General features: G+C 34.6%; 2 protein-coding genes across 2 annotated transcripts in view; both read right to left on the bottom strand.

Annotated features, from left to right (window-relative positions):
- The window catches only part of LOC129721072 (sodium-dependent transporter bedraggled), a 276,779-nt gene that overhangs the window by 166,924 nt on the left and 97,390 nt on the right, over positions 1-12,465 (bottom strand). The gene's annotated exons all lie outside the window — the stretch shown is intronic.
- On the bottom strand, positions 5,495-7,401 carry LOC129721084 (probable cytochrome P450 9f2). Its single transcript, XM_055673214.1, has 2 exons — positions 7,157-7,401; positions 5,495-7,091 (listed from the first exon to the last, which is right to left on the bottom strand). The coding sequence occupies exons 1-2, from the start codon at positions 7,366-7,368 to the stop codon at positions 5,696-5,698; spliced, it is 1,608 nt and encodes a 535-aa protein (XP_055529189.1). The 5' UTR covers positions 7,369-7,401; the 3' UTR covers positions 5,495-5,695.

The raw sequence follows: 12,465 nt of genomic DNA, 5'->3' as shown, positions 1-12,465 counted from the left end.
CACAGACCCCATTTTGGTTCCTGGGAAACAGCCGAAAATGATCGAATAACAATATGGGTGTTTCTTCAACCAGAATGACGCTCAGAGGCCAGAAATTATTACCATTTTGAAATCCAAGTCGGCGATCTCCGGTATGTGAAAAACAGCCTAAAATAACCAAATACCATCCAATATGAGTATCTCTGGAACCAGAATGATGCAATGAGCTAACAATTGACGTCAGGCACCAATTTGAATTGCAAAATGGCAACTACTAGGAAGCAGTCGAAAGTGACCGAATAATACTCAATATGGATATTTCCGTAATCGATATGATGCATAGAAACCAAACATTAACCCTGGACACCATTTTGAATTTAAAGACGACCACTTTTAGTTTCTGGAAAACAACCATATAACTAAATACCTCCCAATATGGATATTTCCGGTGTCAGATTGATGCCAGAAAATCTGCTGAAAATGACCGAATACCACTCAATATGAATATATTCAGAATTAAGACGATGTACAGAAGCCAAAGGTCGAAGATGATGTCATTTCGATAAAACCAATCATTTCCAACGATTTGTTATTTGACTTTGATCATATCCTATGGTCGATTCGTCGTGCTTTTGCAGACTTTAAACACATCGCAAGGACTCATTGAATTTGGAACGTTCAAATAGTACGGTACCACATTTAAATTATGTTGGTGCCACATACATCGATCAAAGCAGGTATAGTTTTAAATAGCCTTTGAATATCTTGTCTTTTCATAACTTTTGAGCCACATATAAAATTGTTATGAAGTTTGTTATTTGTAAGTTTGAGAGATGACTCGTTCGTATGACACTAGTTATGTTCAAATAAGTCATGTAATCTTTGAATTAATAGACTTCCGTTGTTTTATTAACAATTTAATACATAACGGTTACTTAAGCTCGATTATAATCAAATGAAATGGGATTGTATAGGACAGGCAAAGTTTGAAACCATGTGTTTAATCATAATTCATCAGTGAACCCTTAACTAGCCCGCTCATCTGATAATAATATTGATCAAATCGGTTGTGTAGTTTCTGAGATAATGAAGTTTCGTGATTTTCACATTTGGGTTCATTACAGACGAAGTTACAGTTCGATTACAGTAAAATTCAATAGGGTGTTAGGAGGCAGCTAGACTTTACATTTGACACTAATTTTGTGGAAATCGGTCCAGCCATCTCTGAGGAACATGAGTGAGATTAAACAGCCTTCAGAACACGTTTCTTTTCATAACTATCGAACCACAAGTTTAATCTTTATAAAATTCAAAACTTAAGGGTATTTCAGGTAGCCCATTCATTTGAAACCAATTTTGTTCAAATCGGTTGTGTGGTTTTAGAGATAATGATGTTTCATGATTTTTACATTTTGAAACATAACCTCTAAACTAAAAATCCGATTACAATAAAATTGAACAGGGTCTTATGGGTCAATAAGACCTTTCATTTGCAATTAATTTCATGAAAATCGGTCCAGCCATCTCTGAGACAAGTGAGTGAGAATAAAAATCTGCACATACACACACACATACAGAAAATGCTCAGCTCGTCGAGCTGAGTCGAGTGATATATGCCATTCGGCTTTTTAGAGCACTTTCATATCTTCGGTTTTGCAAGTGATTGCTATACCTTTCTAGGAAAAAGGCAAAAACCATATGCACTGTAAAAAAAAATTCTTCTTCTTTTTACAAGCTGTTACAAAATATTATTTATCTCAAAGAGCACCTTTTTTCAAAATCTATTTTTTATTGGTGGAGTTTAACAGAGTTTATTACAATCTGTCAAAATTTGTTGATGATAAAATGAGGAACAAGAGAGTTAAAATTTAGAAAAAAAACTGTTTATTTTATTTGAGCCAAAATGGTTTAGTTGACTGATGTTATGTTTTTAGCAAAATTATATTCAGATAGCATTTTTGTCGTCTCAAAAATTACGGATTGTTTACTGAACATTGATGCTTGTTCGGACATGGTAGAGTAGGAAATAAAAAAAAATTTATTTTTCGAAAAAAAAAAGAATTTTTTCATTTCAATCTTCACATTAAAACTTCGAAAAATTTTTCGGCCTGGATATCTCAATTATTAATGTTTTTCATAAAAAAATGCCTTTTTCTATTGTTTGTCGTTCTTCTTGGGGCAAACATAAACAATATCTTTTGATCTCGCATATGACTCTGTATAGGGAGAAATTTTCAAAAATATATTTTTTTTATATTTGAGTAAATTTGACAAACATGACAAAAATTGTAATAATTCCAGATACTTTGAATGTAAAAGCACGCATATCTATTTTTTTTTCTTAAAACTAGAACTAATTACCTTTAATTTGAGCTTGAGCTAAACGGAACTAATTACCTTTAATTTGATCCTAAAAAATTGAAAATCGTTCAAATGGTTCAAAAGTTATAAATTTTTGAAAATGAAATACTTCGAATTAAGCCGTTTCCTATGGTCACCCTATTTCGAAATATAATTTTTCCCATGTAGTATATGAAAAGTATTGGATTTCCCCTGGCGTCAAAAATACGCACTTTCATGCGAAATATAGTATCAAAATAGTATCAAATTCGGGCTCCGTATTACAAAATGGTGTAAAAACAATGCATTTTGTCTAATTTGAATACTTTTTTTGCTTGGCCAGTACTCGTATGCCCCACTGCAGGCTGTTTTCAATGCTGCAAAAACGTGATCGAAATTATTTCGATACAAAAAAATGATATTAGAGTCGTAGTGTCTTCATAAAAGTTGTTCTAATAATTATTCCTCACACCATTATAGAAGTTGCAATTGTGTGATTAATCCTCTAAACAGTGAAAAACGAATTCAACTTTTCTCATTTTGGAATATAAAAATACACTTTGTGCGGCAAAGTTCTAGGACATTTCAGAAGAAACAACTTTGCTGAAGACATTGTACTACAATTTACCTATTAAAATGTGTTTTTGTGCAGTTTTCCATTGTTTGCATTAAACTTTTAATAGTGATTTTCTACAATTTTTCAAAGTTTTACAATATTCCTTACTATAACGAAATTAGCAATTTATTCGAAAAAAGTTTATTTTTATCTCACATATTTGTTTGGTTATTGACACTTTTTATTGAAATGATGCTACTTATTAAAATACTACCGAATTAAATAATGCAAAAAAATTGATTTTTGGAGCCAAATAATTCATCCACTAAAATTACGTAACGCTGATCAGCCTGACCCCCTTCGAAATTTTCAATTTCGAGCAAACAGCACAGTTACGTAACTGTCTCTACTACCCCTCTCCCCTTCTCCCTACATAACAACAAGTAACGCAGACTCGACCTTCTCCCCCCCTTCATGCGTTACGTAATTTGTGTACGACGCCCAAAACTGCTATCTGCCGAGTAAAATTAACCATTGTGGTGTTTTCTTTAGAATGCTCCCTAAGATCATTTTTTCTTTAATATAACATTTTATTGTAATATTCTAAAATTGTTTAATGCTTTACAATGTTGTTTTCTCTAATAAAACACACAAGTTCATCGGAAAAAGTAGATTTCAATCTCTTATATTTACTTAGTTATTGAAGACTTTTATTAAAGGAATGCACTAATTTACTTACAGATAACTACACAGAGAGAACGCAAGAAACAGCGAGAGTCGAATGCTCATATTTGGTTTGAATAATGTTTTACTTATGCTTTATTATAGAAATGGTTATGCCTGCGGATATTTGCTGATTTTGTAGATATCTGTTAGTAAATTAGTGCATTATATTAATAAAAATCATCGATACCCAATAAATATGAGATAAAAATAAAGTATATTTGATGAAATTGTTTGTTTCATTATAGCAAACACTGCAAAATCACTAGTGAATGTTATATTTAAAAATAAAAGGATTTTTAGTGGCAATAGATAGAAAACTCCACAAAAGTTTATTAAAATAGGCAGATAGAAGTATGGTGTCTTTGACAAAGTTGTTTCTTATAGAGTGTGCTACAATTTTGCCGAACAAAGTGAATTTTTATAGGGAAAAATGAAAAGAGTAGGATTCACAATTTTAGGCGGATTAATCTCATAATTTCAACTTCTATAATATGAGGTATAACTTATGGATCAACTTTGCTGAAGGCACTACGGCTCCAAAATATTTTTTTTTCGGTCGAAAAAATTTCGATCACGGTTTTGCAGCATTGGAAACAGTGTGCAATGTGCGTCGCTTTCTAGTTAGGACCGTCCTAGTGGCCATCCACTATTAAACTGATCGTTTCGAGCAGAAGCTGGATTTTGGATAGCCTAAAAGTGCATTACCGGGTAAGTAGGTATAGTATTCTGTTGACCGTGTCACGGAAGGCAATTAGAGGCGACCAATCAGAGGTCGAAATTTGCGTTTCAACAAGGCTTGACAAAGCTTCAATAGCACAATAGTTTGAAAAATCAAATTAAGATTTTATGCATTTGGGCGGATGCGTTGATTATTTTCCGATCGATTACTACAAGAACAAAAAAAAAAAACGCTGGAACCTAAGCGACTTATAAGCATTTTCTTCTCTATTACGTTTTCAGACTTTTTTAACACTCCTATGTAGCCGTCCTTCCTGAAACGTAGTTTTACATCAAAAAAATCTACAACTTTACCGACAATACAATACCGATCAAATAAACGGTTTATAACTTATCGTTAATAGGCAGCACTCGGCTCAGAAAATACTGCTAAATTTAGATTCCCCGTTAGCACAAAGAACTTTATATTGACGTATACATCAAAATAGACAAAATATTTTTTAAGGATCTGGTTGCATAATATTATGAAAATTTGAAAAAACAACTTGCGTACCTTTGGGAAAACAATTTGCGCCTTGTTAATCTACCAATATTTTTTTCCTTTGATTCATCGCGCTTGGACAGAAAGAGATAACAATTGTTCAAAACATATTGTCAAAAATTGTTTAGTCATACCGCAACCGGCTGATAACTTTGTTTATTCGAAATCAAATTTTCAGTTGTGCCTTTGTCTTATTCTCTGTTGATTGCATGATAAGAAAAGATATCTGAAAAAAGACTTTACATAACCAATTGATAACCATCATATTAGGAAGAGGAATGCGCTGATATCTAATCACGCTCCTCTTTGTTTTCTCAAGATAAGCTGAAGAAACGACTCGTTACTGTCTCACAGTAACTGCTCACTACATTCTTTAAACACACTCTGTATTTCATTACCCCGTTACGCAGATATATTCAATTGCTTTATTGTAGGTTGACTCGAAGTTGTTCGGATTCCTCCGTTGAGGTACCAAACAACGAACGCTTTTTTTTGCTTCCTCCACTGCTTGTCACTAGCAGTGAAGGGGTCATATGTTAACGTTTTTTGATAATTGGAATAACTCAGGCAGGCTTCGCAATGTGCAGTGTTGTTTCGTTAGCCATTAAGTGTTTTGGAATTCGAGGTGATATTTTTTTCAATTGGTTAATAATATTGTTACCGCATACAAGATGTTATTTAAAAAAAAAAAAATATACAATTTATTTGACATTGAATTTTGTGTTGTGTCTTTATCTCACGTTGATTACATGATAAGACAAGCCACTAGGAGAGGTTTGCACACAATAAATTGATAACCACTTTGGGAAGAAGGAATCCTCTGATATCTTATCACGCCTCAAGATAAATATTCATTCTTGTCCCATAGTAACTGCTTAACTTCGAGCTTGCAACTGCATATACATGCCCTTCTCCGTCGATAGAGTAACGAATCCCTTTTTCAGCTTCAAAGGAATCTGCGTATTTTCGCTTCGTTGGAAAGGAAATTTAAGCAGCATATGATAGACGATAGCTTTGACTTCCATCAGGGCAAACCGTGATCCAATGCAATTTCTTGGTCCAATACCAAACGGCAGATAGACGTCCAAGTTGATGTTGGCTTTATTGGCGTCGCTAAAACGTTCCGGATCGAATCGCTCCGGATCAGGGAAATACTTTGGATCGTGATGTAATCCTTGAACCGGTATCCAGACGCACGTTCCCTTGTCTATGGTAAACCGAAGACCTTCACCGTCGTCCACTACGTAGTCCCGAACACAGAGACGATCAACTGCCGGAGCTGGTGACCACATGCGAAGGGATTCAGACACTACCATATCCATGTACTTCATACCTTGAAGGGCATCGTATGTTAGTGGCTTTCCATTAAGGGATTTTTCAGTTGCCAAAATTTCTTGGTACAATTTTTCCTGAATTTCGGGATTACGAATTAGTTCATAAATAAGGAAGGTTGCGGCTGTGGATACAGTGTCGAAGCCTCCGAGCAAAAATATCAAACATTGGGCAATCATTTCTGGTTCTGTCATCGTTTTCGTCACCTGAACTTTTCCCACGTCTGATTCCTGTACCGTTGCAAAGCCCTCATGCACTTCTGTTTCCTGGTTATACTTCAGTGTTCCTTTTTTGGCTTGCAGTAATAAATCAATCATGTCATGCCGAATGATTCCTTTTGTCTCTCGCGTTTTCACCGTGTCTCTGATGATATTAGTGAAATATACAGCCTGTTCCTTATCTATGATATCCAACCCAAACCGGCTGGCAATTTCAGGAAACCATCGAAAGACTATCACTTTCAGTAAGACTGATGTCCTTCCAAATAGCATCATTTTTTTGGCATGCTTGAAAAACTCATTTTCTCGTTCTTCAAAACAATTCACCTTCAGCCCGAACGCACAAGAAGCAATCACATCCATTGCCAATCGCGATAGAACATCTTTCACTTCCACCTCCATGGAACCTTTTTTCTTCAGGTCCGCTTCTAAGTGGGTAATCATTGCATGAATGCACTCCTCCATCAGCTGGAACATTTGTCGCATCTTACTTCCGGTGAAGGCTGGACTGAGTGTTGCCCGCATATCCCGCCACCGTTGGCCATTTAGCGCAAACAGGGTTTTCGCGAACAGGGCATGTGGGTTTTCTGACTCGTCACTATTCCCGAATGTAGGCCTGTGGTCCACGAAGTGGTCGAAATCTTTGACACCGATTCGCTTGATCAGCTGTGGATCCCGAATGACAAACATTGGCGTTGTTGTGTCGAACACTCCAAGGACTCTGTGTTGATAGTTGAAACAAACTTTAGGCTCACATGTTCGTGGACTTTTGACACTTGTACTTACTTGACGTTGGGAAACTTTCTATAGATAGAAAGAATAAAGTCGAAAAAGGTGGTCTGCTTAAGTAACAGCGACGCCGAAGACCCAAAAAATGGTTTCACGGCCAACGATGGAATTGGTTTATCGTGGAAATAGCCATTGTTTTTGGTCACCCAGTAGTAAATACCGGCGACAATCGAAACAAGCACCGTCAGATAAAAAAGATTTACCTCCATTCTAGTCAAGCACTGATAGCTAACTGCCGCGATGTCCATCCAAACCGGTAGTATATAGGCTTAGTACCAACCATTTGTACGCCGCTGTGGTTACGTTTCTTTGTTCAGACATGAACCAGCAAATATGCATCAGTAAGAGAGAGATAGTCAATTTTTTTGTATTTACTAGTTGAATTTTTGGGGTAGACATGTAAACCGGTTTACGCACGTGTTTCAAGATATAAAACGGTTGTGTTTCTTATTGCGCTGGGGGCAAACAAAACCGTTGTCCTCAAAAAATGCGCAGTTTTTATTGATGCTGCACATTCAACAGGCAAACTAATAAACGCTTCTAGGTGCCGAAAAGGAACAATGTTGAAAATGATTTTTCAACTTGTCTGAAAATACATTTGGTATCCCATCAAAAACAAAAAGCAGACAAAAAAACAAAGCAGACAAAGCTTGGAATCGTTGAAAATGCTTCCAAAGGTCAGAAAAAATCAAACGGGCAAAGATACCAAATTCAACTCTGAATCACTGAAACAAACTTTTAAAGGTTCTTAAAGGCTAAATTAGGCTAAAATAAGCTAATAAAGCTATATTTCAAAACAGAATCTGAAAGCCAGAGCTGGCCCATGAAAAAATAATTCATTGTAAATAATATATTTGAGTTTGACTAACATTTAAGCATGTGTTTTAGAACAATTTTATCCATAAAAAAGTGACGATAGTGTCCACGTGGATACGATATTTAAAAAAATGAAAATTTGTCTTTTTGTTTTTATTAGTTTTTAGAAAGGTTTTTTAGACATGTTGAGCACCTTTCAAAAATTCCAGGAAAAAAAGATATTTTCTTCTGTTTTCTCTCATTAGCAATGGTATTTTGAGAATATTTTTGAACTAATTTGGAATATTTAAAAAAAAAAATTTGTTGTAACTTCTCAAAGCACTTTCAACTAAGCTGTGCGCCAAATTTGGAACCAGTTTTGTCTTTAGTCTCATTCATCTATGGGATCACTTTCAGTTAAGTTTGGAGTCAATTTCTGCATTGTCCTTTTCTTTCATTTAGGATGAATTTGAATCAATTTCTGGCTTTTGCTTTCTACTCTTGATAAAATTAATTAAAAAAAATTTCTGGATTTCAGGAGCATTTTCTAGCATTTCTATTTAATACGGAGTACCTAGCAAAAGCAAAATCCGTTTTATTTTTCAGAGCAATTTTTAATGTATTTTAAGACGAATCAAATATTCTCATGTTTCTTCTATACCTGATAAGGCATTTTCGTCGATTTTTGGCTTTATTCTTTCGTATTTTTTGAAGTGTTTTCAGATGTTTCGAGTTACGATTACGAGAGTTTCAATTCATTTCATATTGAATTGAATGTAGATATTTGTTGAATTCGGTGTGTTTCTCTGGATAGTAGGTTCTTAAGTTATAAGATACTGATTTGAGCTCAATTTTTAGGCTCATTTCAAGATGGCTTGACAAAGTATTTTTTTTAAATTCTTTTAACACCAATATTTAGTGGTTAATTTGTGGTTTCGAAATCCAATTCGTGGCAATTTTTGTTGTAGTCTTTCCGCTGTTTTATGTATTTAAAGCATTGTGCTTGTGGTTACAATTTGATCATGTAATTTTTTGGTCGTTCTGTTTTCTTGAAGTCGCTTTTAAAACCTTGTTAGTAGTCATTTTTTTTGTGGTTTGGCTGTTCAAGCCTCCAAAGTGCTTTTACTTATTTCAGGTGCATTTTTGATCATTTTGATCTAAGTTTTCTTAGCTTTTAGAAGCGCTTTAGTTAAATTTGGTAAATTTTCATGTCTCTTCTGGTTCAGAAAATCATCTTTTTCTTCATTTCTCGATGATCGGACAGTCTTCATTGTTTGGGTAATCTTTTGTAGTTTTTATAAGAAAAAACAGATGTTGAAAACATGCGCTTTTTTAAATAAATAATTTTTAATTTTCTGTTCAACTTATTCCACTAAAAAAAGTATTTGTTAGAATGTATATTTTTTTCAATAAGACAAAGTTATTATCTACAACTTTGACGAGGACGTCACACGGATCAAAAAAACCGTTTAGGCTCTAAACATTTTTATATTTTAAACTCTAAACATATATTTATAATCATCAAATTGCATTTTTAAATAGTTTCTCGAAAATGAGTCGTTTTTCAAAAAAATGAACCAATAGCACAAAATGGCATCTTTTGCCCATAGAAACGTCCATGCAAAGTTTCAGCCAAATAAAAAATGACAGTTAAAAAAATTTCAAAACTGGGACATTTTTTTGTAGAACTGCATTTATTTGAACTGTTATACCGTTGAAAATTGTGAAGCCTTGTTGAAACGCCGATTGCGATTGATCTGCTTGCTTTCCCTAACACGGTCGACAGAATATTATACCTAGTTAACTGGCAATGCACTTTTAGGCTATATAAAAGCCGGCTTTTGCTCAAACCAATTATTTTACTAATGGATAATGGGAAAAACGGTTCCAACTTAGTAGCAGCTGATAGCAGTAGCAGGTAGCAATATCGGTAACGAAGAAGGGCGATTTCAAATGTCACTCTGCTTTCCGAAGCGTTTGGACCAACAGAGTAAACAGCACCCTCCACAGTGCTAGATTTTGGATCTCCCTCCTGTGTGAGAAGCACCGTCGATATACAGGCATATCCCCGATTTCATGGAAACTATACCACCCGTCCTTTTAAGGACGATCACATATTTTCAATTAATGTAGGAAATGGTTGTTCTACATTTACGAGCGAAAGCCTACTGTGACGCACGCTAAGGAAGCGAAATCTAATGGTTTAAAAAAAATGACAATTTATTAAAAAAAACACACGAATTGTTAACATAAATACCTGTTCTATTACACCAATGTTAAGAGCTGAGTGTCTATTTTAACTTGAATCGTTCAACAATAATTTATTGAAAAAAATCAAAATTTATATGAAGTACTAAAAACATATTTTGGACCACCAAATTTATATTTTAGTCCTCCTTCATATTTGTGTATTGTGTGTGTAAAAAATATCGACCTTATTATATTTTAGATCATCACCGATTTTTTTATAGCCGAAATAGTCGATGTGAAGAGGACATCATTCTGCTGTGAATACTTCGAAATTTTAGGCATCTGAAAATGGAAAGATCGAGTGTATATCGGTTTTACAGAGTTCTCAGCCTATCGCCCTCCACGGTGCTCCCACAGACCGTTATTTAAAAAAAATGCACCAAAGAATCTGAGTACACCGTTCGATTCGTTTGACGTCCAGAATGTCTGGTCAAAATTTCAAAATCATCGTACGGTACATTTTTGAGTAACGCCCTTTTGAAGGTTGTAAAGTACAAAAAATGATATAAAAACGACGAAATACTTATTGTAAAGCACGTTTTTCAACCACCATTTTATGAAATAACTTCCAAAATTGTTTCTACACATTCCAAGGCTTATATTTCAAAAAATTAACAATTGGTGAAAAGATTTATTTGAAAATCCCACAGTGAAAAGTGGTCTAAACTCGAAAAATCGTGATCGTCCTAGATTTGACTGTGAAAAATTGATTTTATGTACTCATTGTCTTCAGCAAAATTGTTTAATAGAACAAGGCCTTACTTCTGGCGTTTTTGGTTTTTCGATTAATCCACCTAACATTTAGATAAAAAAAAATATTTTTTCTAATTTTCAATATACCAGATAGTTTCCTTCAGCAAAGTTGTGAAAAATTTAAAAAAAAAAAAAATTGCTGAATACTGGGAGGTCCTATCTGTACGTTGGACACGTGCCACGTCGTGGAACACCCCTCCTTAAAATCAGTTTTTTGTCCAGAATCGTTAAACATCTGTCCACGTGGTATGTGGATGGCCCCTAACCTAAATCAATTACTATCATGTTACGAAACTGCATCGGAAATACAGTCGTTTGACGTGCTCACATCCAGAGCTGCGAAATTTCGAAACTACAAAATGAATATCACACAACAGCAATTTCATTCTCTCAGGTTGAGACTGATATTGAGTGCCACTTGTGTCGATTCTCATTGAAAATCATGTCAGTGAAAAATATGAAATTGTCTAGAAACATGATGAATATATTTGATCTGAGCCAATCCAATGCATGAAGTCCATGAAGTAAATGAGCATCTACATTCTCAAATACATAAACATCGTTAAAACAACACAGCGCGTGCGAAATCGCAGTAGTCAGTATTATCACTGTCAACCGATTGAACCAGAAAGTAATTTCATCTCCAGCTCGTTCGTGCTGACATCGATATTCACATTGAAGGCTTCAACTAATATTTTGTTACTGACAGTGATAATTCGCAGAGATGAAGTGTTTTTCTGCTATTATTAGCGAGATCGCTTACTATGCAACGTACGTGCTGTTTAAATTAACCGTTGCGTAACAACATTCAAAACAACTTTTGGAGTTTCGTTTAGCAGTAGGTCTCAAAAGTTTTGTGTTCTCGAAAAAAGTCCCCATGCAAAACTCTAGTTCAATCGTGCAGCAATCCAACACAATTTCTTTTCATCTTTCTTTCAACAGGATCAACATAAGAACATATCGATCGTTTCTCAAACCTATTGCGAAAAAAAAAACATTTTCATACGACAGGCTGTCGTAATTCTACGTTAACCTTTCGGTTGTGTCTTATAAACAACCACTTCAACTATTATTTTCTTACCACTTATTGATTTGATTCTTATTGATACCACAATAGATCAAACAATGGTCGCAGTGGTTCAGTCTTCTACAGGAACAAAAATTATTTTCTTAAGCAATATTTCCACGTATTTCAGGCTGATTTCTGAGCTTTCCGTTTGTTCTATTCTTTCGGACTTTTTTGGTCATTTTCAGTCGAACTTGAAATCATGCATTTCTGCTTCAAAGTGGTTCCAGCTGAACTCGGAATTATTCTTGTGTTTTCTTAAGTTGAAGCATTACGCGATAATACGTTTAAAACTTTTGAAAATGACAATCGACTTTCATCTGTAAATTATATGTTAATTTCAATATTTTGCTGTTTTTTTTTCGTTTCTGATCTCAGCTGTTTTTAATATAATTTCCATTTCTTGGACTAAATTTGGATCATTTATTTGTTTAGAAGAGAC

This window comes from Wyeomyia smithii, chromosome 2, assembly GCF_029784165.1.
Source record: "Wyeomyia smithii strain HCP4-BCI-WySm-NY-G18 chromosome 2, ASM2978416v1, whole genome shotgun sequence".
Taxonomy (NCBI): Eukaryota; Metazoa; Arthropoda; class Insecta; order Diptera; family Culicidae; genus Wyeomyia; species Wyeomyia smithii.
This window is presented reverse-complemented; position numbering and strand designations above follow the sequence as displayed.